Source organism: Cyanistes caeruleus, chromosome 25 (genome assembly GCF_971803275.1).
Source record: "Cyanistes caeruleus chromosome 25, bCyaCae1.hap1.1, whole genome shotgun sequence".
NCBI lineage: Eukaryota > Metazoa > Chordata > Aves > Passeriformes > Paridae > Cyanistes > Cyanistes caeruleus.
The window spans coordinates 2,183,201-2,207,563 of record NC_141725.1 but is presented as its reverse complement, the minus strand read 5'-3'; the positions used below and the strand labels follow the sequence as shown (position 1 = coordinate 2,207,563).

Genomic DNA, 24,363 nt, shown 5'->3' with positions numbered 1-24,363 from the left:
CCTTCATTTGCAGACCTATGATATTCAAGGAAACCTCCAGAATGACAGCCAAGTTACTGTGTCTGTTATCTTTGAGAACAAAAGCACTAGCTTCCTTAAGAGCATGGAACTGAATGTCCTGGACTCTCTCAACACTAAAATGCTCCGACCAGAAGGATCATCAGTACATGATGGGATACCCGTGCCCTTCCAGCTCCCCCCTGGTATGCACAGCTTTGCACAGGGCTCTTGGAGCGTGGCTGGCCCTGCACTGCCCTCCTGTGGGAAGAGCTGCTTGAACTTCTTGCTGTTTTCCAGAAAAACATCTCTGCCTGGGTGTTCCTGGGCTTTCCCACAGATTCCTGTGGAGGATAAGCCTTCTCCCAGTAATGCAGGTGGTTCTGCACAGCAAGAGCAAAGCCTTAATCTAGGGCTGGGAGTCCAAATATCTGAGTTCCTTTTCCAGGTGCCTGCAGGCTGGCATACCTTTGACTACAGGAATCCAAAATTCATGATGTGTTTGCTGTGAGATTTAAAATGAAACAAGGTAGTAGGTTTGTGAAGCATTAGAATCCACTCTGGATTTATTCTGGAGCTCTTGTCCCACTGTTTGAATGGCAGAGGCCTTTTGCAGTGAAGGTTTGTGCTAAGGATGTGCAAGGAGGAGAGCTCAGCCCTCCAGAAATATTAAGCACAGAAATGAAGGATAATAGTTTTGTACAGAGCACAGTAGTACAGTCAAATCAGTGAACTTCCCTGAATTTCCCTTCCTTCACTGAGGAGTTAATTTGAATCCTGAAACAGGTCCCAGAGGGCTGGAGTGGCCTCAGGGTGCTTTACAGTCCCTCATGAAAAGCAGTAGGGTGTTTGATTTGGTCTTAAATCTGTATGAGGCAGTTCTTGACACAGACTTGTATATTAAAAAGAAAATATAGAAACATTAGAATTCAAATTAGCTCTGAAAGCTACTCTGAAATGTTTATAATATAAATCCAGTTATGTGAATAGTTTAAATATGTGACACTGTGACACTTTGCCTGGGCACTTGCTCAATAACTTCCACCAAATGCCAACTTCCATTGCTGCTTCTGAGAGATCCAAGTACTGTAACATTGTTGACTCACCATAGCAGTTGTGTGTAGAACTCTCTTCCAAATCAAAGCTTTTCAAACTTGGTTCAAAAATAGTCTGCACATAAGTCAGTTTATCCTAACCATTACTTAGATCTGGAAACCATGTTCTGACCTGACTTTTCCCTCTCTTCTTTTCACACTAGGAATCTCTAATGAAGCCCAGTTTGTGTTTACACTTCAGAGTATTGTTATGGCTCAGAAGTTAAAAGGAACACTGTCCTTTATAGTCAAAGTAAGTGCAGCTCTCAACTGCCTCTGCTTCCTTGGAACTGCGTCAGGGAGCTGGACTCGGGTGGGAAGCTCTGCTCTCGAGCTTTTTTTAGGCATCATTTCATCCCTGCTGCAGCAGCCCATTCTGTGAGGAACGTTTTCACATGACATCTTGTGCAAAGAGTGCCCCCAGTCCTGCGTCAGCACGTCCTGGATTGTCATTCCTGGCAGCGTGTGAGCAAGTCTGCAACATGTGCCACATTGTCAGCTAGAAAATCACACTGCTCTGCTGGGGAGGGGAGAGAGGGAACCAGGGTCTGCTCCTTCGCATCTCAGTTGGACACTGCAGTCTGGTATAAGGCTGGAAAACAAAAATAAGAATTAGATGTGGTTATTAAGAGTGGAAATCCAGACCAAGAGTTAGGTCAATGGAAGGCATTGTTTAATAGGTATTGAGCTGGATAAGACTGTGTAGATCTCTGATGTTATTTCAGTACAGTTATTAATGAAAGAGCTGCATGAGCAGCTCGAAGGAAATGAGTGGAGACAGTTGTGGCTACTCCTGAGTCAGCCATTATCTCTATTTTAAGGGTTTTTTAAAAATAGCATGCTAGTCCTATTTTAGTACCTAAGAATCTGGGAACTATTAATTTAATATTTTGCTCAGGAAATAATGAACTACAGAACCACATCTCCAAGTGTAGTTTAAACTCGGTCTGCTCAGTTTATTTTAGCAGAGTGCAGGTAGAACTGCAGCCTGATGTGTCCCTTACCTGTTGGAGGTGCTAGTATCAACCCAGCTACCCAAATCTTTGAGTGGGCTGATGTGGTGGGATGGTTCTCAGACTGATCCTTCAGGCCCAGCCAGGCTGTTTCAGAGGGAACTCAGCCCTCAGCTCCTCACTGCTGCCTGTGTGGTGGGTAGGGGTGGCTCCTCCTCTTGCTGCCTCAGGGCTCCCACTCATGTGCACTCCTTTGCCCTGTTGCAGAATGATGAAGGTTCAACCCATGAAAAACTAGATTTCAAATTGCACTTCAGTTGCGCTTCATACTTGATCACGACGCCTTGCTACAGGTGAGTGCCTGTGCTGCCCCTGGCAGGCTGAGCTCTGCCTGCTCCCCAGGGTTTGGGCAGTCTCTGTACGGGGTGACTGTCAGATATGTGCAGTGACCTATTTCAAGTGGCTCTGCAGGGGGAGCTCTGTGCCCTGCGGGCTGGCAGAGGCAGCTCTGGCAGCAAGAGGGCACAAGTTGCTCCAGTGGACTCTGGAGTGTGGTTTCCATACTTGCTGTAAACCCGTTTTCCTAGAGCTTGGTAGCACTTTAGCTTCTGTATCCTGACATGTTTCATGGGGCTGATGGGACAGATTTCACTTGCACTTCTAATAAAACATTTACTTTCCTTCCTGTTCTGCAGTGATGCTTTTGCCAAGCTCCTAGAGTCTGGAGATCTGCACATGAATTCTATTAAAGTAGATGGAATTAGCATTTCTTTCCAACATCTACTGGCAAAGATCTGTTTTCATCATCATTTTTCAGGTGAGTCTTCCTTGATGCAGAACTTTCTGCAGAACTCTGTTCTGAAATCTCTGCTGTGCTTGGTGAGCACAACACTCCATGGGCTCAGCTATCACAGGAGCAGGAGATGTCCAGATTAAATACATTTGTGAGAGTTTTCTCCAGTTTTGCAACATCAAAGCATGCAGTGTTCTGCAAAATGAATTCTCCTTGTGTCCCTGTGGATTCCTGCAACCCAGTGAGGCATGTGACAGGTATCATGGGAGCAGATGGTGTGGAGTTCAGTCTGTAACTGTTCTCTGGAGGGTGGGTTTGATCTGCAGGGCTTCAGACTCCTTCCCCAGTGCTTTGTTTCAGTGAGGGAGAGCCCCAACTATTTAGGTTTGGGTTTATTAATTAAAACACAAGCACTGGCTGAAGCAAAACAACTGTCTGTTTCATCATGCTCTGGTGTTTGCATTAGACATTGCCTCACTGGAAGTATTTCTGGGGAAGAAATCTACATTCTGAGCTGTGTTTTTGCCACAGAACATTTGTGGCTTAGGAGACAAATGACTCACCTCGTTATTGTGAAATGTCCCAGAGAGAAGCCAGGAGGAGCCAGGCACATCTTAACCCTGACTTCTTCCTCCCCTCTGTAGAAGCCTCTGTTCCTCGAGGCCAGGCAGAGCAGTGGTTGCTCTCCAGGGGAAGCAAGGCTTGAATTAAAATTGAATTGAATGAAATGAAATTGCTGTTTCTCTGCAGTTGTGGAACGTGTTGATTCGTGTGCATCCATGTACAGCCGTTCTATCCAAGGCCATCACGTCTGCCTACTGGTAAAAAAGGTGAGAACATTGTAACCCCTGAGAGAATGTAAACCTGGAGCCTTTCCTGCCTTCCTCTGCCTCTTCCCAGTTCCTGAGTTTGGCTGGGAATACATTTATCCCCTCTTGGAAGAGGACCTAATGGATTTTTTCTTTTTTTTTTTTTTTTTTTTTTTTCTTTCCAAGGGAGAGAACTCTGTATCCATAGATGGGAAATGCAATGATTCTACCCTGCTTAGCAACTTGTTGGATGAGATGAAAGAGACATTGTCCAAGTGCTGAATATTCCTTATAAAATATTCCAACGACCAGAAACACACCCAACGTGTAAAGACGAGCAGACCCAAGTGTTAAGTTTCTCCCTCGTACGCATGTACTACCCTGGGGCACGTGCTTTCAGTTAACTCCACCATTGGTTGCAGTTTAGACATTTTAAGGCTGTATGTTACCTTTTTATTTTCAGAACTTTTTACAAACTGTGGTGTTAACCCTTTCTAGCCCAAAGAGATCCTGGTGACATGACTGGAGGAGGGAGGGGAGGAGGGAGGGAGGGAGGGGCGGGCACTATTTATTCAGCAGCTCATGATGATCCCATGACCTTCATCTGTGTGGGATGGGAACTGAGCAGGACTTTATCAACAGTAGCACAGTTTGTTGCTTGTGCTTATGCCAGGGAAGGTTGACTTAATCCTTAGCCATGAAATATGTCTTCAGGGCTGCTGCAGTTGATGTATATTTCTAGTAGAGGCTGGTGCTGGACCAGAAGGCCTCTTTTTGGTTTTTTTTTATATATATATATGATTTATTATTATCTCAAGATCTATTGTGATCAGCAGATAAACATCCTCCATCTCCTTGAGCTAATCCAAAGGAGCCCTGTGAGAACTGGGATGTTTGAGTTTCTGTTTATAGTAGTTGCCTTGAGCCTTAACCTTCTTTTAGTGACAGCTGGAAGAGTCGAGTGTGGAAGCATGAAATGGTCTGAAAGTTACTGTTTGGGTCTGTGCTCCCCTCGACTGCCCCACACACGGAATCTGTCAGGCCTCTCCCCTTTGAGCTGTATCTGCTGATGTGTTTTATGAGTCCACTTCAATTTCACATTCCTGAACAGTTAAGCTGTAGCAAGAAACTGGAAATCCAAAGGGGTCTGTTCCTGCTTTTTTATCCTTTTGCTCACCAGCTGAGGTTGACCATTGCCAGGTAGAAAAACAGCCATGGGTGCAGCCTCTTGGGTGCAGGTCCGTGTCCTCCCTCTGGGTTCTGAAACCAGCAGGGTCATTCTGTCTGTGTGTCCCCTCAGTGTCCCTCAGCCCTGCCCTTGCTGCAGTGAGAGCAGATTTGGCAGCACAAGTGCCCCTGGGTCCCTGTGGCAGAGCCCTCCCTGCTGGGGTGCAGGAGAGAGGGATGGATTGGGAGCCCCTCACCCTGCCAGGGTGCAGGAGGGGAAGTGGCTGGGGAGCCCCTGACCCAGATGCAGGAGGGAGGAGGGATGAGGATCCCCTCTCCCTGCCAGGGTGCAGGAGGGGATGGAGTGAGGATCCCCTCTCCCTGCCAGGGTGCAGGAGGGGATGGAGTGAGGATCCCCTCACCCTACTGGGGTGCAGGAGGGGGAGGGGGCTGGGGAGCTGCAGATTTGGGACTATAGCAGTTGCTTTAGAGGGAAGAAAGGAGAGTCTGGGAGGTGCCCATTCTGCACTATTGGAATCTTGTGGAGTCACTAACAGGAAAAGGATGCCACGGGGTCCTGCAGAGATGCTCAGTTGATGTCTTTCTCCAACATCCCTTGCTTTAAACTTTTTTTTTATTCCCTTTGCTCCATTTCTTTCCTCGCTGTTCCACACCCAGTGAGGAAAATTCTGTGGAACAGTTTTGCTTCGAGGCATGGGTCAGGAGCAGTTGATTGCTCCAAAAAGGTGCCCAGGGAGGAGCTGGCTGGGTCTGCACATCTCCAGCACCACCACCACTCCTAAAACAGCAAATCCCTACGCAGGGAGCAGGATAAAGTGTTGGTCTTATCCCTTGGGTGATGTCCTGTACTTTACGCGTGTCTTGTGCTCTTTACACTCTTCCCACAGGAGGTATTTTGGCAAAGGCTCTGCTCTGGTGCTCTGGGTTCCTTGCCAGGCCCAGCTCCGTGTCCGACAGCGCTGCCAGGACGTGGAGGGTTTGGTTTTGGTCAGCCTCCCTTGGTTAGCCAGTTGTGTATTAGAAACTGAACATATTAAAATTGTCTTAAAGGATAATGTTCCTCAATTAGTGTTTGGGTTTTTTAATTCATGGATGAAAACTGTCACTTTAGCATGTAGAGTCTCTTACAGAATCCTGTGCAGTGATTCTAGAATTTTGAAACTGTATGATGTGTTACATTCACAAATTTATTTGCTATCAACATTCCCTGGAAAAAAAAAAAAAAAAAAAAAAAAAAAAAGAAAAAGAAAGCAACATACCACAAGCTGCTGTAATGATTTTGTGTCAAGATGATCCAATAAACTTTCAAAACAAAGTTAAATTTTTGGCTTTGTAAGTGGTCCTTTCATAAGACTGTTCCAGTTTGGATGGACCCAAAATCAAGGCATGGATTTACCCCAGGGCTGAACATTGTGTCTCCAGTGGAGGTAAGAGGAATCTCCTGGCAAAAGAAGGTTGAGAATTCCTAATGGCACCCCTTTGAAAGGCAGCTCTGCAACACCAGCTATCACTAAGACTGAAATTACAGGAAAAAATCGTTCAGACTGTCTCAGTTAAATCTCCATTAATTGTTTTATTTTTTGGATTGTGATTGCAGCTAAAACCCAACACTTGGGAAAGTGGGAGCTCTGGTCAGAATGAGGCTGGAATCAGCCCCTGCTGTTGCTTCCTCTTGGCCTCCAGTGACATTTGTGACAAACGTGGTGACATTGAGATGAGGATTAATACCTGTCCTGCCACAGCAGGAATGAGGCCTTGGCTTGGCTGATGCCCCAGTGGTTTCCAGTCACACCAGAACTGGTGAGAATCACCTTGGGATAGAAAATCCCTGGGGCTGAGAGTCAGGAGCCAGCAGTTCTTCACTGGGAATTGCCCAGTACCTTGGTGGACCCATTGCTGGCAGACGCTGCTCAGGAAGGATCCAGGTCCTCTGTTCTCAGTGCTGCAACCCCACATGGACCTGCCATGGGTTGGGACTGCACAAATCTGATGGAACGGGATAGAAACAAAAGCAAGGAAGTGCCTGGAGCAAACCTCAAGTGTTAAATGAGCCACAGGAGCTGAACTGGGGTGGGCTGGGAGCTGATCCTGCCCCTTCCTCTGCCCTGCAGTGCTGTGTCCAGTTCTGGGCTCCTCTGGAGCAGAGCTGGAGCTGCTGGTTTGGGGTCTGTCCAGGGCTGTGAGGATGATGATGAGGGGATGGAGAAAGGCTGCAGGGGCAGGGGGAAGAGCAAAGATGGATAGCAATATAGACAACATGGATATATGTATATTATATATATGGATATATACCTTATAAAGTGCCTGGAGGTATCAGAGGCCGGGGCTAAGCAGCAGGACCAGAGTTAATGGGAAGAAACTGGAACACAGGAAATTCCACCTGAGCAGGGTAGGAACTTTGCCCTGCGTGTGACTGAGCGCTGGCACAGGCTGCCCAGAGACATGGTGGAGTCACCGTCCCTGGAGATCCTCAAAAGCCGTCGGGACATTATCCTGATGTGCTTTGGGGCCCCTGCTGAGCCCGGTGAGCTCCAATGGTGCTTCCCAACCTCCCTTCCGTGGTTCTGTGAGCGGGAGCTGCCCACGAAGCTGGCACAGGCTCCTGCCCTGGGGCAGAGCATCATCTGTGGGGGGATGCAGGCACAGCGGCCCCGCGGCTGCGGGAGCAGGGCCCGGCTGTTCCCGGGAGCAGGGCCCGGCTGTTCCGGGAGCGGGAGCAGGCTGTTCCCGGGAGCGGGAGCAGGGCCCGGCTGTTCCCGGGAGCAGCAGCGGGAGCAGGGCCCGGCTGTTCCCGGGAGCGGGAGCAGGGCCCGGCTGTTCCCGGGAGCGGGAGCGGGAGCAGGGCCCGGCTGTTCCCGGGAGCGGGAGCCAGGAGCCGGGGCCAGCTCCAGCAGGGACAGCCGCGAGGAGCTGAGGCTTCAGCCCAGGTGCTGCGGCTCAACTGGGCCGGGGACGGGCTGTGAACAGCCGGGGGAGGAACTGGGGGCTGCAGAGATTGGGGGGCACCTGCGATGGAGAACTCCGGGCTCCAGCCAGGAGTGTTGGGAAAGCCCCCGTGGGGCGGGAGCTCTGCAGGCTCTGCTTCAGCTTTTGGTACCCTTTGATTTTGGGCTGCCCAGGGATTTCCCTACGGGGTTTGACGTTTGTGAGCTGTTCCCTTTGAACCTGGGCTGCTTCTGGCCACTTCTCCTTCTTGTGACCTTAAAGGTGGGATCTGGGCAGGTCCCTCCAGCTTCCCCCACTGGAGCAATGCCCTGCAGCCCCTCGGAGCCCCCTGAGCATCCCTGCTCCCGGAAACACAAACATGGAATAAAGGGAAATAAAACAAACGGAGCAGAACAAAACGGGAAAATAAATTTAAAAGAAGCAAATAAATAAAACAGAATAGAAGAAAATTAATAAAATGGAAGAGAGGGAAATAACTGGAATGGAATGAAATGAAACAATAAATGCAATTACGAAAATAAATAAATAGAATTAAAGAAAATAATTGAAGAAAACAAAAATAAAATAAATACAAGAAAATTGAAAACAAAAGCAAATAGAATATTAAAATAGCATAAAAATAAAATAGAATATAAAAAGATGAACTAGAAAATAAAATAAAATTAAGATAAAATAGCAAATAAAATAAGGATAAAATAGAAAACAAAATAAAGTAGAAAAATAAAATAGAAAATGAAAGAAAATCGAATAAAAGAAAATAAAATAAAATAAAAGGAATTCAGATAAGTAGAATAAAATATTGAAATAGAATAAAATAACATAGAGTAAAATAAACGATAATAAAATTTTTAAAATACGATAAAACACGAACTGTCGTCCCCCCCCATCATCCCCTGCGCCTTTCCCCTTCCCCGGCCCGTCCCTGCCGCTCCCTCCCGTGGGCGGGGCCGGCGCAGGCGGGGGCGGCTCCTTTAAGAGGAAGTAGCGCCGGCCGCGAGCGGCGCGCGGGAGCGGCGGGAGCGCGGCGGCCGCGCGGGGCGTGCTGCGGCCCGCGGTGAGGGAGTGCTGCGGCCCGCGGAGCTGTGCGCGTCCGCCGGCGAGGGACCGCGGCCCGGCAGGTGCGGGGACTCGGGGGGCTGGGAGGGGACTCGGGGCGGTGTAAGGGGACGCGGGAGGGTTTGTGAGGGAGGAGGGCCCTGCGGGACGGGCTCGGAGGGGCCTCCGGGGAAAAGGGGCCTGGAGGGGGCCGCGTGTCGCCAGCCCTGCCCACGTGTCTCCCCAGTCCCGGTGACCGCGTTCCCCCGGCGGGGCCGGCCCGGGCTGTTCCCGGCCTTGGCGGGACGGGACGGGACCTGTTGAGCCGCGGTCACCGCATCCCCGCACTGGGCGCTGTTTGTGTTTGCCTGGGCGGGGGGCGGTGGCGGCCGCGGCCCGGCCTGAGCCCCCTCAGGAAGGGCCGGAGTTCCCTGGGGCAGGGATCGGATGGATCGGGACATGGATCTGCCTGGGCTGGCCCGGCCCGGGGGAGAGACCCCTTGGATGAGACATCCCCGAGCAGAGCCCTGGCTGCTGGGCACAGCCCCCTCCTTTCAGAGGGGTCGGGAAGGGGACAGAGCTGCTGCAGGATCCGTGAGCAACCGAAAATTTATAATGAGAAAAAAAAACATCACAGAGAGTAAGGGGGTTGGTGGCACAACTGTGAAGTTACAGCTTGCCAATTTCCCTGTTTTATCCCACCTCTCCCTCCCGACTTTCTCCAGCCCAGCTGCCATAGGTAAAGGTATAGCCTTGAAGTTCCAACCTTCCAGTCTCCAAACTGCTTGGGGAATGGGGAATTTTCCATTTTTTTGAAGGTCATGGCTCAGCTGTCACAAGGCAGAACTTGTCAGGAGAACTTGAAAGCAAGCTCTTGCTCTGCTTCTGTCTCTTGCTGTGGGCTCAGGAATCCTGATCTTAGAGAGCTGCCTCTGCTCTGATCTTCGGCACAGTGAGCTCAGCTCCTTCAAAGAAAACCGCCTGAGAAGGACAGGCAAAAGGAAAGGGCAGGAAGTCCTCTGGAGGGAAAGGACAAGGGATCTGGAGTTGTCCAGTGTCCAGCACAGATGTTTGGGAAAAAGCACTTCTGTCAGTGCTAGTGAAAGGCAGGATTCCCTCCTTCTAGAGCTTGGAGCTGCAGAGGCCACATTTGCTGGATTTCCATCCCTTTGTTAAAAGCCTTTTTCCGGTCTGGAAATCTTCTGCCAAGTTGCAGGGCAGGGAGGGATTTTGCTGGGAGATGTGAAACTTCCCCAGCCACCTGTTTATCACAGTCCCCAGGGCTTTGTCCTTGCTCTCTGCTTCCTTTCCCAGCTTCAGGCTCACATCCAGCTCCCTGTTTGTCTGCGTATCCCATATTTCAGATTCACTTTCTGTCTTAGCCACTTACTGTGAGATGAACCTGGGGTGAGCTTGTGACTCTTCAAAACCCCCAGAAAGAGGGAGAGGAGCATTGGGAATTCTTGACATTGGTGGCAAAACCTGGAGCTGTTGGTTTATAGTGAGCAGCTGAGTGCAGGTGCTGAGCAGGGAGTTGGTTCCCTGTGCCTGGCTCACCTTGCAGCTCCTGGGATGCTCTGTTGACACGTGGAGTTGCACTGTTACCTGTGCCATCATCAGACATGGAAATGGGCTCGCCCATGGGCTTGGCCAAGGCCTGGGGAGCTTGGAGTAGACTCAGCACCCTGAGCAAAGTTGCCCAGCTTCACTTCAGCTGCCTCTGGAGCTGTTTGCAAGCTGCTTCCTTGTCCACATCTAACGTGGCCCTTCTACTGATGGGGTGAAAAGTACCCCCCACACTGGAATGGGGTGATTTAGTCCCATTTCGGAGGTTGGACTGTCCAGATCTGTGCTTGGTCACTCCTGCTCCTCTGTGACGATCAGGGATCTCCATGGCCACACTAATGAAAGAGAAAATGTCCCTTGTGAGTAGTGAAAGTATCTGGGGTCAAAGCACAGAAATTGCAAAACCTTTCCAGTTCTGCCCACAGGTCTGTGAATTGCTTTCAATTTCTGAGTTTTAATTTCTAGTAAGACTGGGAAGTATTTTCTGGTTCTTGAGCCATAAATGTTGCTGTAAATGGATCCAGAACCAGCTTTGCTGAAGGTTTATCAGCTTATCTTTAGGAATATGTAATACCCAGCTAATGCAGTCAATGAAGAGTGCACCTTAGGCTGCACCTTTATCCTCCTTTTTCCAGATGCCCCTGGGAGGCAGAGTTATCCCTGAGGCCTGGTTTGGTCTGCTGCCTGCTTTCCACTGGAGCTAATGGTGTGGTAGAGGTGCTGCTCTGCTCCTGGTGAAATTGGGTGGTTTTTTGCTCTGGGTATGTGAAGCAGAAGGGAGGGCAGGGGAAGGGATGAAGGCAGCAAAGGCTAGAAAAAACCCCAGCAAAACAACTTTTGCAAGTGGGCAAAGCCAGAGCAAAACAATCCATCACACTCTGACAGCGCTGACTTCCTCTAGAAAACCTGGCTGAGCTCCCAAAGGACTGGTGCTGGTGTTGGGTCAGTGTCAGTGAGATGAGGCTGTGGTGATGCTGCCAGACACTTCCATGTGTGACCCTGTGCTGATTTCAGGGAACTCGTGGGACAGAAGATGAGCTGGAGCCACCCAGACTATGGTTGAGGTTGCAGCAGGAGCTGAGCTGGCCCTCTGGCTCCACTGAAAGGCCCTGTATTTTCTGCAGACCTCTCCTGGGGCTGCTGTCTGGCTGCCTTTGCTTCCTTCTCTCTTTCCTCTCGCTCTGTGATGTGGTTGGTGTTGAGGTGGTCTCCAGCTCCACATCCATGGGCTTGTTCTGTGCCTGGAGCTGTGCTAAGGGATTGAGTTATTCCCGTATCTCCTGCCAGGGCAAGAGAGGCCTTGTGGGCCTCTGCTGTCAGCAAGAAACAATCCTGCCTTTCATCCCAGCAGTGACATTAGTGAGGGGGAAAGGGATGTTTGTCCCTAGGATTATCCATGCTCTGGGAAAGGCTGGCCGTGTGGTCAGCTCGTGCTCCAGCTCAGCCCTGGGGTGTGATCCCACACTTCCTGGGATCCCAGCCCACTGCTAGAATGGTACCATAGTCATTTTATCATCCTAATGCAAACTTCATGCTCCAGACTGATGTAAGCTTTGACTTGGGTGGGAACAGATCTGAAAGTTGGAGGAAGTGGAACTGCTGTGGGCCCAGGCATATCCCTGTCTGGTGAGGACAATACAGAGCCTGCACAAGCAGTGAGCAATGAGCAGCTCAGCTGGGTCTTAATAAACACCACCCTGCCCATCCAGCCCTGTAGTGGGGACAGCGAGGGGCCTTCCGAAAGGACCAGGCTGCTCTGGTACCTGGAAAAGAGGGAGCTGCTCCTGCCATGCAATCACTGGCCATTCTCTGCCCTGGAAATACTTGTGTGTGCCGTTAACCTGTGTGCTGGAGTCGTGACCCAGCTTGTCAGCTTAGCACAACCCTGCAAAGCCTGCAGCGGATTAGGTCTGCCTCCACACGCAGCCCCATCCTGGCTGGATCCCTGGAAACCTTCCAGCAGCGGGCTCTGACATTGCAATGGATGCAGATGTCACGTAAGAGGCAGCAGGGCTGGCCCTGAGTCAGTAACACCCGGGGCTCCGTGGGGCTCCCTGCACTCACTGCTGTTCCACAGGAACAGTTGGAAATTGCAGCATCTGCTGCCTGACCTTCCCCTCCGGGGAGGGAAGCACGAGGGACCTTTTACAGAACTTTCTCGTGTGGCTTTTCTCCCTCTCTGGCTGTGGGGAGGAAGGCCAAGGGGACAAACCACGCTGGAGATTTGGGTTTCTTGCCTTCCCTCTCCCTTACCAGACTGGGTTTTCCAGCCTCTCCAGCACTCACTGCTTCACCTTCCCTCCCTCAGCATCCCTGTGCAGTGTGAGCAGTGTCACCATAACATCCCTCCTGTCACTGCCCATGGTCTGAACGTAAATCCTGAGCTTGAAGCCAGGCAATAAACTCCCTGTTCTTCCACCTGCCTGGGATGGATGCAGGTGTCTCACTGCTGGCTGACCTGGGCTCTCTGCTCCAAGCAGCAGCATTCCTACCTGCAGCTCTTGATGGGCTCTGCCACAGCTGCCCTCACCTCTGGTGGGTCCTCTGCTATCCCAGATACGGCTTAATTTAGCAGAGCTTTTCCCTTTATTCCATAAACTAACTAGATTTTAGGATTGTCTGGAATGCTTGGCCTCACAGGGGCGAAGGAGATGACAGTTAAAGGCCAGGATAACTATTTTTGGTCTTTGATTATGCTTTTTCCTTTTATCAAGCGTATGACCTTGCAGATGGGCTCTGCCTCTCCATGGCTTGGAAATGTGTAAAGTCTGTCCTTCTCCTAAACCAACTTCTTCCCTTCTCCTAAGTCACCCTCTTTCCAGGAAGGGCCTGGAGATGTGGCAAGTCCCAGGAGACTTGGGAAGTCCCAGGGGAACTGTACCACTTGGGAATTTCCAAATTGTGCAGCAGATTGGAATAACAGGGCCTGGGGGTGGCTGGCAGCAGGCAAGACCTTCTTAAAGCTGACTCTGGTGAAAGACAAAAGGCTCTTTGTTTGCCCAAACCTTGGGAATTCAGCATTTCCAGTGTGCCCCTATTCAGATTTGCTTGTGAAGGCTGCTGCTAAAGCATTCTCTAAAAGAAAAACGTGGATGTTGTCCTCCAGAGCAACAGAATGAAGTGGGGCTGGTGTGTGCCCAGGCTGGGGCTGGAAGTGCAGCTGGGCCGGGTGGAGCTGCTCCTTCTCCAGAAGCTTCTGAGCAGCTTCTGCAGCCGGATGGGGAAGGCAATCCCAGAGGGAACAGCCGTGGCTCGGCTCTCCTGCAGCAACACGGACTGGTCCTGCGGGAGGAAAGACAGAGCTCACAGAGGGGATGGATTAGATTTTGGGAAAACATTGGCAGCTCCCCGGGCCGGGAGGCTGGAGTCAGTGCCAGACAGGAAGAGGCTGACGTGGAAGTGCCGGCTGGCCGGGATTATGAATGGCCAGAGGTGCCTTCCAGCCACGCTGAGCCCTCCTTGCCCTGCCCTGCCCTGCCTGAGGTAAGCACAGGGCAGACCTTCGCTCCTCATATCACAAATCCATTCAAAAGAGCAGCTGGAAGTCTCGTCCCGGGAAGACAAGCCCTCATTTGTTGCCAGACTGGCTCTGGAGGCACAGAAACTGGCTGCCATTAGTGCAGTGCGGCTGCCAGGATTGTTCTGGTCCCTGCTCTCTGTAGTAAAATCTCTCCTTTGATCAGAGAAAACCAGGATCATCCTGTCCCAAGACACTGAGCTAGTGCAGAGTGGCCACAGGAAGGGATTTGTGAAAGGAGGGGGGTGGAATTATGGAAAAAATGTGCGTGTGCGTCCGTCTTGGCTGTTTTGTGCAAGTTGCCTGTTGGAAGCTGCTTTGCTTCTCATTCTCACTCTGTAAATTCAGTTTTTTTCCTGAAATGCTCAGTGCATCCAAAATACCTTTATCAGGGCTGCTTTATCAGTCAGGGGAGTTTTGTGTCCTGTGTTGGGAACTCTGGTCTGGCATTAGGGGCCCTGGGAATGGCTCAGGGGGAAGCAGGGTCGTGGTTCCCCTCTCCTGGGGACACGGTGGCTGTCACAGGCTCCCCACCCAAGGGTTACAAGCAGCTGGACTCGGTGGGATTTGAGGACAGCAGCCCAGCTTCCCGAACAGGAAACTGGACAAATCCCTGATTTGAAGAGCTGTCTTGCACCCTGGGCTGTGCAGAAGGGCTGTTTTACCAGAAGCAGCAGGATGTGGCCAGCCCGGCGCTGGGGTCACGGTGGAGGGAGGCGGCCTCGTGTCTGACCCCTCCCCAGCTGCGGAGCCTCCCATGAAACAAACGGGGAGGTTTTTCTCCCTCTTTTGAAAAAGGAAACTCGGCCTCGGCGCCTGCCAGCGCTGACAGAGGGTGCAGAGCAGGGCTGAGCCCTCCACAGGAGTGACCTGCTGAGGCCAGGAGCACAGGTAGGAGCTTGCTGACTGCTGCCTTGCTGGTTTTCCCCTGCCTTGCTGGTTTTCCCTGGCTGTTGTTAAACCTCTGTGCAGGGTTGGCAGCAGAGGGGAGCATGGAGTGCTGCTGGGGCTGGCACTGATGGAGCAGTCATAGGACTCCTGGACTCCTTTTTGGGCCATTCTGCCTCTGTAGGGAGGGCAGGATCTGTCGGGAACTCTGCTGGCTCCTGGAAAACCTCGGAATGGCTGCAGCAGGGTGCAAGGGCAGCAGGCAGTTTCCTGCTGTTTTGGAGGAGATGTCTCTTCCCTTTTCCAGACTCTGAACTGCCTTTACAAGTGACCAAGAGTTGTGAAGCAGCTGCCTGGGTTTCCTCTGCCCAGAGCCTGGTGTTAGAGCAAGGCAGCTTCTCATGATCATTCCTGGCAAGGGAGGAGGAATGGCAGGACAATGCCAACAACCCTGGCAGCAAAGCCAGCACAGGACTGGAGCTGCACAAGCAGGGAGTCAGAGAAAAGGAGCTTTTAGGATGGGAGGGCCAGGCCTGGAGACCCCTGGGCATGCAAGTCCAGCACAGCAGGGAGCTGCTCCTCCTGTGTCCTTGGGATAAGCTGGAGGTGTGTTTGTGCTCCGGACAGCCCATGGGGTCATGGGCTGTGTGATCCCGAGCGATGGCCAAGGTCCTCTCGGAGCACCAGTGACGTCTGATCTTAGCTGGCTGAAAGAGGAGGCAACAAAATGTACTGAGGCTTGTTTGGAGTGGGGAGTGGATTTCCCCCTCACCTTTAAAGCTTGCAGATACCATCCAGGTGCTTTGCATGTCCCATTTCCCAATTGTCTCTAACCTTTCCTTTCCCTTGTGTGCGGGGGCGGTGTCAGCTGTGACTCCTGCCTGTGGAAGTAGGTGTTTTACAGATGATATCATCTCCAAGCAATGTCAGGGATGCTTTGGTCTCTGTGCCTCTTTATTTTTATTTTTTTTCCTAGAGCTAAATGTTTCTTTTAGCTCATTGCAGTCAGAGACCATAATTAAATAGGCTGCATCTGCTTGATGTCTCAGCTACTCATTTTGCTAATGCTTCACACAAATGCTGAATCGTCTTGAGAGACAATTGCTGCTGTGTTGAGCTCCCCAGTTCTCAGGGATGATGTCTCCATAGGATCAGGAATTTGTTTGTAGGACAAGTGCTGCCTCACACCAAGTAAACTCTGCCCTGCACAGAGACCCTGACAAATGTGAGGGCTGAGAAATCCCCAACCATGTGACAGGGGCAAGTGTCAGATCCTGCCCTGGGATGGGGCAGCCCTGGATGCAGGGACAGACTGGGAATGAGAGGCTGGAGAGCAGCGCCCTGGCAAGGGACCTGGGGGTCCTGGTTGGTGGTGAGTTGGATCTGAGTCACCAGTGAGTCCTGGCAGCCCAAAGGGCCACCAGGCCCAGGGAGGGATTGTCCCGCTCTGCTCTGCACTGGGGCAGCCTCACCTCCAGTGCTGGGGGCACTTGGGGCACCACAAGATCAGGAGGATCCAAAGCTGTTGGACAGTGCCCAGAGGAGGGACACGGAGCTGGGGAAGGCTCTGAGGAGCAGCTGAGGGCACTTGGCTCGTTCAGCTGGAGCAGAGGAGACTGAGGGGAGGCTCCTCGGGGGCTGCAGCTCCTCCTGAGGGGAGGCGGAGGGGCAGGGGCTGAGCTCTGCTCTGGGACAGGGACAGGAGCCCAGGAAGGGCTGGAGCTGTGCCAGGGCTTGGGATGGATCTCAGGGCAAGGTTCTTCCCCCCGAGGCTGCTGGCACTGCCCAGGCTCCCCAGGGAATGGGCCCGGCCCCAAGGCTGCCAGAGCTCCAGGAGCGTTTGGACAGCGCTCTCAGGGATGCTCAGGGTGGGCTTGTTGGGGGGTCTGGGCAGGGCCAGGGGCTGCACTGATCATCCCTGAGGGATCCAGCTCAGGAGATTCTGGGATTCTATGAAAAGTCTCTCCATCCTGCTCAGATAAGAAAAATGATTGGTGTTTCTTTCTTGATGTGTGGGGCCAAAACCAGGGGATGGATGTTTCATTTTACCCTTGGGTTTTACACCATCCACATCCATGCCAGGCCCTGCAGTGCAGAACCTCCAGAACAGAAGTGGGGATGGAGTCACACTGCACCACGGATGCTGCGGGTGCTCCAGGGAGCCACGTGGAGGGCGGTGCTGCTGCTGCTTTGTGGTTTCTTGTGTGAGAGGATGTGTTTTCCCCCATCTCCACTGCAGAGAACTCATCACAAGTGCTTCCCTGGACTTTCTGCTGGAAGTAGCAGCAGCCTCAGCACCTGCTGCCCACATTGCTGGTTCCGTGGGGGCCTTGCCTCAGTTCTGGGGTGGGCACAGTCCCTGGAGCTTCCGGCTCTGCCACAGGATGTGGCCAGCCTGTGACACAGCTCCTGGTAACCAGCACTGCTCAGCTGTCGCTCCACACCCTTCACTTCTTCCTCTGCCACGTCTGGGGCGGGATCACGCTCCAAAGGACACGTCTGCTGGGGGTTTGTGCTGTGTTTCTCTCTCCTGAGGTGGCTCACGGGGTCACAGCAGCTGTTTTGGCAGCAGGAAGGCCAGGCTGGATGGGGCTTGGAGCAACCTGGTATAGTGGAAGGTGTCCCTGCCCATGGAAGGTGTCCCTGCCCATGGCAAGGAGTTGCAATTGGATTGTTTTTACAGTTCCTTCCAACCTAAACCACTCCATGATGACATGTCTGCCCTGGATTCACCTTTCAGCCCATGCTGGATCTCACTGAACCACATTAAAATGCTTTTAAGCATCCCAGCACATCATAGCCCTTGCTGGGGTTTGGATGTCTCAGCTCCTTTGTGGAAGAGGTTACTGAGCCCATTCCTGCAGGAAATGTTGAGCCTATTCTTAGTGGGGTGAACTGGAGTGGTTTGGGGTTTCTTCCTCACTGTAATTAAATAAGGAAACAAGAGGCCTTGGCTTTAAAGCTTTTTAATCTTTCTCCAGAGAAGAACTGCTGATTAGCACTGCAGCATCTGTTAGAGAAGGGCTCGATTGCAGCTGTGGTAGTCATGACCTTGAGTTTGGGATGTGTTTGCCAGCATTTGAGGACACTATTTACCTATTGGAACAACACTGTGGCTTCATGTAAATCTAAGTAGATTCTGCTTGGGGAAAGGCTTGCTTTTTTTGCTTGCTTGCTTATCAAATTATGGAAACTTATTTATGCTATTTAAGGCATCAGCTTAATTTCTATTACTTTATTCATTTCTCTGACCAGCACGTGTAAAATAATATTTTCGGTACACAAAGCTTTCTGCCTTAAGCTTTCATCAAAGAACAGCCTGGCACAAATTGTGTGAGGGGCTGGATGTGGGAACAAAGGAGGTATAATTAGCTACAGATAAACAGAGCTGTGTTTCTCGTCAGCATCCCTTCAGATCTCAACTTGTGTCTCACCCTTGGAGCTTATTCTTTTCTACAGGCTGGAAGAGGAAGATGAGCTTCCCCTCATCTTCCAGTTTTCAACTTGTAAACGGAGCTAAACTGAAATGGGAAGTATGTTTATGGTCTGTGTGCACCTGCAGAAGAGGCTGTGGCTGCTCTCAGGGCTGGTGTTATTTCAGGATATTTGCTTTCCGGGTGCCTGAGCTGTGACTTCTTCTCATTGCCCTGCACCCCCTGGTTCCTGCCTCTCACTTTCAGTGGCTGGCTTGGTGGGGGCTGTCTGGCAGAAGCTCTGAGCTGTGTTGTGGGCTGGCATGACCTGGCCTGGCCTTGTTCCCAAAGGGGGGATGCGGAGGTGAAAATGGCATCTGGGTGAAACCCAGCTGGTTTTACCCTTCTTTGTCAGTGTGTGTGAGCCAAGCAGGTGGTAGCATTTCTGCAGGGTTGGGGTCTCATGGTGTGGCAATGTCAGGGTGAGTGGCAGCCCTGTCCCATGGCTGTGGGGCCTGTTCCGTCATTGCCACATGGAACAGGTCAGGAGGTGACTCTTTTCAGCCCAGGTCACCCCTCCAGCCTCCCCTCTGCTCCAGCTGGGGAAGGGAAGGGAAGGGGGAGGAAGGAAAGCTGCTCCCCCCCTTTTCAGATGTGGGGCGAGGGCCCAGATGGCATCCCAGATCTCTTCCTATGGGATTTAGACGAGTTTTCCTGTTGAGAGAGCTGCTCCTAATCTCTGCCCTTCTGTGCTGTGTTGCAGATCAGGACCAGATGAGCAGAGGGAGGTTTCTGTGAAGATCACATTCGCCCCAGCCCTGCCCCGGGAAGTGGCCGCGCCTCCAGCTGTCATCACTGTGGGCCTGGAAGAGACACAAGAGAAGGAAAATGTCCCACGCTTTAAAGCAAGTGTTCAATAAAGACAAAACCTTCCGGCCGAAGCGCAAGTTCGAGCCGGGCACTCAGCGGTTTGAGCTGCACAAGAAGGCCCAGGCCTCGCTCAATGCCGGCCTGGACTTGAAGGTGGCGGTGCAGCTGCCGCCGGGCGAGGAGCAGAACGACTGGGTGGCCGTGCACGTCGTGGACTTCTTCAACCGCATCAACCTCATCTACGGCACCATCAGTGACTATTGCACGGAGCAGTCCTGCCCCGTCATGTCGGGGGGCCCCAAGTACGAGTACCGGTGGCAGGACGAGCACAAGTACCGCAAACCCACGGCCCTGTCCGCGCCCCAGTACATGAACCTGCTCATGGACTGGATCGAGGTGCAGATCAACAACGAGGACATCTTCCCCACCAACGTCGGTGAGTTTGGGTCCCAGCTGGGGCTGGAGGATGGGAGATGGGCTTGGAGCCTTCTCATGGAGCCCCTGTTGCTGTTCCAGGAGATGCTGCAGCACAGCTGACCCCTGTAGCAGAGCTCTGTGCTTCTCCGGTGGGCAGTGCAGTGAGTTCTTCCCAGCTCTTCTGCAGTGCTGAAATACCCAGAGCTGCACCAGATCCCACCAGCAGTCACGGATACCTCGAGGCAGTGAAACAGGAGGCTGCCCTTAGAGCAGTCAGTCTCTGAGGTGGCTCTGGAGTGGCTCATGGATGCAGGATGGCTTTCTGATGGCCAGCCCAGGTCTGAGGCACAGCTCTGTGTCACCTGGTGATGGTGCCCTGCGCCATAATCACCCCCTGTTATCAGAGGCCACATTGGCTGCCTCTGCCCCTCCTGAGGGGTGGGATGCTGGCACAGGCCTGGAGGGAAGGGCCATGTTTCATCTACTGCCAGGACCATGGAAACAGGAGTTTGGCCTAGAACACCTCAATCTCCATATCCAAACCCTGCTTTGGGACAGAGATTGTTTGGTATTATTTTGTGATGAAGATGGAAGAATTTAGTCTCTTAAGCTGTCAGGTAAATACAGCTGAGCCTATGCAGAGCTTCCATCTCCTGGGGTGGAGGAGATGAGGTGCAGCAGAGCTCCCTCCCTCCCTCCTGCCCCAGTGTTCATCCCTTTGGAGCTCTGATGGGAGCTATTGGGGTCACATCTGCCACTTGATTATCCACAGGGATCCTCCACTGTGCCAAAATGCTGCTTAAATCTGGTATGGAATGGGTAGAGAGGGGAAGGGGGCCATAAACCACCAGTTTTGAGACAGCTGAAGCAGCAAACCCTCCCCAGCCATTCTTCTCACGCTGCACAGGCTCTTCTGCAGCTCTCCAGGGACCACACTGGGGGTGTTGGTTCTGTTCTGAGCTGCAGGACGAGCTTCCGACAGCACAAGGGTTGTGGTTTGGGGTTTTTTTAGTTGTTATTGTCTTCAGCTCAGCTTTTACCAGATCCTGTAACTCTGACTGAAATGCTGCAGCTCTGGCAGAGCAAGGAAAGGGTTTAACTTGTCCTTGTTCCTCCAGAAACACTGTGAACTTTACACCCTGCTATCCCACAGAGGTGGCTGCATGGCCAGACTGCTTTGCTGCAGGGGCCCAGCCAAACATAGTCCTGGAGCCTTCAAAGAGGACCTTAACAGCTTTAATTTTTAACCAAAGAGCTAAAGATGTACCAAAACAAAGGATAACTGTGGGGAATTAACAGCACCAGCCCTTTGCTTTGGGAAGTTGCTTGGTTGTATCTGGTGTTTTGCACTGTTTATATAAATACATCAAACAGGAGTAGAAGAAAACTCTTGTCTGACTGAAACAACTGCTGGGAATGTGGCTCTGCTTTCAGTCACAGCAGTGCATCACTCTGTCACTTAAAAAATCTGTGCTTTGAAAAAATGTGATCCAAAGGAAAGGAAAAAGGAGTGGGAAGCTGGAAATTACCAGGGACAGAAGTGCTTTTGCCTCAATCTGTCCATTTTACCAATTTGTTTTATCCCTAAGCAACCAGTTTTAATTTGATCAAATGTTTTTCATAGCCACTCTTCCCTCCCAGGTACTCCCTTCCCCAAGAACTTCCTGCCAGTGGTGAAGAAGATTCTCTCCAGGCTCTTCCGAGTGTTTGTCCACGTCTACATCCACCACTTCGACAGGATCACCCAGATGGGCTCGGAGGCCCACGTGAACACCTGCTACAAGCACTTTTACTACTTTGTGAAAGAGTTCAATCTCATAGACACCAAGGAGCTGGAGCCCCTGGTGAGTGTCTGGGTGTGTCAGGTACAGGTGGGGCTCCCAGGGTCTGTGGCCAGCACAGAGGGCTCTGGAACCTTCTCAGAAGGCCCCACCTCAAATCCTGGGGTCAGTTTTGGGCCCCTCACTCCAACAAAGACATTGAGGGGCTGGAGCATGTCCAGAAATGGGAACAGAGCTGGGGAAGGATCTGGAGCACCAGGAGCAACTGAGGGAGCTGGAGGGGCTCAGCCTGGAGGAAAGGAGGCTCAGGGGGGACCTCCTGGCTCTGCACAACTCCCTGCCAGGTGGGAGCAGCTGGGGGGGCTCAGTCTTGTCGCAAGTAACAAGTGACAAGACAGGAGGGAACAATCTCAAGCTGTGCCAGTGGAGGTTTAGGTTGGATTTAGGGGAAAATGTCTTCACTGAAGGGGTCCACAGGCATTGGAAAGGTCTGCCCAGGGCAGTATTGGAGTCACCATCCCTGGAAGTGCTCAAAAAACATGTGGATGTGTCACTTGGGGACATGATTTAGTGGTGACACAGCAGTGGTGGGGTAATAGTTGGACTTAATGATCTTGGGATTCTTTCCAAGCCTTAATGATTCCATGATTCTCTTCTAAAGCTAGTTGCCCAAATTCAGGACCAGATGGCCTTGAAGTGTAACTGTCAGGAACCAGAATGTGACTGGGGCATGCTGGGAATGGGAATGGTGGAGGGAACACGGCCCTGCCCAAACTGGAGCTAGGCAGCAGTGTCACCCTGTGCCTAGGAATGGGATTGACAGCTAAACACAGGGGTTTGTCATCCACACCCTCACCTGGGAGCCTGGATCCTCCTTCACAGTCCCTTGTCTTCTCTGTCCCTTTGACAGAAGGAAATGACATCCCGGATGTGCCACTGAGCTCAGACCTTCCTGCTCCCACCTTGGCACCTCTTCTGAGGACTCCAGGCCCCAATCCCATGTTGGAGACGTGATTCAAGGGGAGAACAGAGACGTTTTGTTTAAGAAATTATATATTTTTAATGAGTTTCAATGTAAAACTGTGATACTGCAGGAATATTTTTTTAAAGATGCTCTAGATTAACTAATTTTTTATAGTAATTTCTATAAAAAAGAAAGAAAATATTTGTGGGCCACTTGATGGGAATGTTGGCTCTCGGAGTGAGGAGGAGCTGCCTGAGCTGCCTCCTCCATGTGCCCTGAGTGAGCTGAGCCAGACACCAGACAGAGCTGTGTCGTGGGGCTGGTGCTGCCATGGAAGCGGTACCTCCCTTGGAATACACATTTCTCACCCCTGAAGGCAGGGTACAGGACTGGTGTACATGGATCCCCCAGCTGTGGATCCCCCAGCACCTCTTCCACTGGCTGTGAGTCCAGGTTTGGGGCAGAGCTGCTGTGCCCACTGTCCCCAAGGCCTGGCTCTTGTGGGCTCCCTCTGAGCTGGGACTGGGCTTCATCCCATGGCTGCTGCAGTTGGAGCCGGTGCTGTTGGAGTGGAAATCTGCCCTCATGTGTCAGCCCGGCTCTTAGCTCTTCACACACAGCCTGGCCCTGGCTTAGCACTGTCCCCATGGGGACACAGATCCACACTGGCAGCTCCACATGGGAGCCACCAGTGGGAAGGTGCTGGGACAGGCATCAGGAATTCTCCATCCCCTCCCTCCCTGTCCCTCGTGGTACGCTGACCCTGCCGGGACCACATCCCGCTTCCCGTTGGGGTACGGAGCCTTCTCCCTGTTCCCCAGCATCACCACCCCACCCAGCTGTGCACATCTGGGACCAAAATCTCTGGTGTGCAGCCAGAGCCCCCCTGGCCTCGCCCACTGCTTGCACGAGGAGAGCTTGGCAGTGCCCCCAGGTAGGTAGTGGGTCTACCTAGCATTTGGGGACCAGTAGTGACCAAACTGCACCACTAACCACTTCTTCCTTACAAAGCATTCCCGTGCCCTGGAATCTCTGTACATACGTGACTCTCATTTCTCATCCTGCCGCTAGGACACTCGTACAAATACCACTCATGCTCTGAAATGGAACCAATAAATTATGTTGTATTTACACAGCACACGCCGCGCAGAGCGTCTCGTGACTGCACATTTGTCAGAACCTTCCCATCAGTAAAACAAACACAGGGTGTTTGGGCTCCTTGGGGAGCTGGAGCTCGTGGGTGTGTGCTCCTGGCACAGCTCCTGGGAGGTTGGTTGGGTTCCTGCTGCTCTCCAGGTGCCAGGTCCAGACTGCTCCAAGCCCTGTGCTGGGTCCCAAGGCCATGGGGCCTGACCAGCAGCCTGGGGTTGTCCTGACTTGTGTCTGCAGTGTCTGTGTACCCAAGGGTTGAGCTGTTCTCCCAGCTCTGGAACTCGGGTGGAAGTAGGCAGGGGAGGGGAATTCCAGCTCACCAATTTGCCAAGAGGCTCCTCTGCCATGGGAAGGAGCCAGGGGTGCAGTCACAGGGGCTGGTGGACTAAATTGGGAAAAACGCTGCATTTGGGGGATGCACATTGTTTTCCTGGCCAGGAGGGGAGTGAGGGGCTCTTGCCCTTTCCCCTGCCTGGTGGAGGTGCTGAGACCACCCTCCATCCCCTCTCCCAGTGTTCTGTGGGTGCAGCTCAGCTGGGGAACGTGCTGTTCCTTGGTGTGGAATATCTCTTTGGCCAGCTGGGGTCAGATGTCCCAGCTCCCCCCAGTTGTTGTGCCCCTCCTTGCTGGCAGAGCACAGGACACACAAAGTCCTTGGCTTAGGGTAAGCACTGCTGAGCAACACCAAAACATCAGTGCCTTATCAGCACTATTCTCATCCCAGATCCCAAACACAGCCCTGTACCAGCTACTGGGGAGAGAACTGGCTCTGTCCCAGCTGAAACCAGGACACCTGCAAGGCCCCAAGTGCTGAGCTGTGGTGGGGCTGCAGGTGGGTGCTGAGCGGTGCTGGGTCAGCCCTCTGAGCCAGGGCAGCTCCTGCCACTGCTCCTCAGCTTCCTTTTCACACCCACCTGGAATGCTATGGGTGCTGAGTCTGGGGATCTGCACCCAGCTGTGACCCACAGGCTGCAGGGACC

At 52.1% G+C, this 24,363-nt stretch overlaps 2 protein-coding genes and 1 pseudogene across 7 annotated transcripts in view; all 3 read left to right on the top strand.

Moving 5' to 3' along the window:
- The window catches only part of AP3D1 (adaptor related protein complex 3 subunit delta 1), a 43,616-nt gene extending 37,461 nt beyond the window's left edge, over window positions 1–6,155 (top strand). Inside the window, exons 27-32 of the mRNA XM_023942887.2 lie at window positions 14–203; window positions 1,256–1,344; window positions 2,312–2,397; window positions 2,740–2,861; window positions 3,588–3,667; window positions 3,833–6,155. Of these exons, the coding sequence (XP_023798655.1) occupies window positions 14–203; window positions 1,256–1,344; window positions 2,312–2,397; window positions 2,740–2,861; window positions 3,588–3,667; window positions 3,833–3,928 (663 nt within the window). The 3' untranslated portion in view covers window positions 3,929–6,155. The remainder of the gene's footprint in view (window positions 1–13; window positions 204–1,255; window positions 1,345–2,311; window positions 2,398–2,739; window positions 2,862–3,587; window positions 3,668–3,832) is intronic.
- A 2,583-nt stretch (window positions 6,156–8,738) lies between these two features.
- MOB3A (MOB kinase activator 3A) lies at window positions 8,739–23,369 on the top strand. Of its 6 annotated transcripts, none has more exons than XM_086862448.1 (4): window positions 8,739–8,898; window positions 18,963–19,505; window positions 21,128–21,330; window positions 22,178–23,369. In XM_086862448.1, exons 2-4 carry the CDS (start codon window positions 19,088–19,090, stop codon window positions 22,205–22,207), a joined length of 651 nt encoding a protein of 216 aa, XP_086718574.1. In that variant the 5' UTR covers window positions 8,739–8,898; window positions 18,963–19,087; the 3' UTR covers window positions 22,208–23,369. The 6 variants fall into 6 exon arrangements, 5 of the variants coding, with proteins under 5 accessions (XP_086718574.1, XP_086718575.1, XP_086718577.1 ...); XR_015279120.1 differs by having other exon boundaries at window positions 8,770–8,898; window positions 19,586–21,330; XM_086862449.1 differs by lacking the exon at window positions 8,739–8,898 and adding an exon at window positions 11,942–14,789.
- LOC111940220 (uncharacterized) lies at window positions 22,515–23,369 on the top strand (annotated as a pseudogene).
- Window positions 23,370–24,363: the final 994 nt, after the last annotated feature.

What these genes read in the sequence shown, in the direction of transcription:
- MOB3A (XM_086862448.1), top strand. Translation starts at nt 19,088, where the DNA reads ATGTCCCACGCTTTAAAGCAAGTGTTCAATAAAGACAAAACCTTCCGG. An exon ending in CATCTTCCCCACCAACGTCG is followed by an intron (nt 19,506 to 21,127) that starts GTGAGTTTGGGT and finishes CTTCCCTCCCAG; the next exon opens with GTACTCCCTTCCCCAAGAAC. An exon ending in CCAAGGAGCTGGAGCCCCTG is followed by an intron (nt 21,331 to 22,177) that starts GTGAGTGTCTGG and finishes TCCCTTTGACAG; the next exon opens with AAGGAAATGACATCCCGGAT.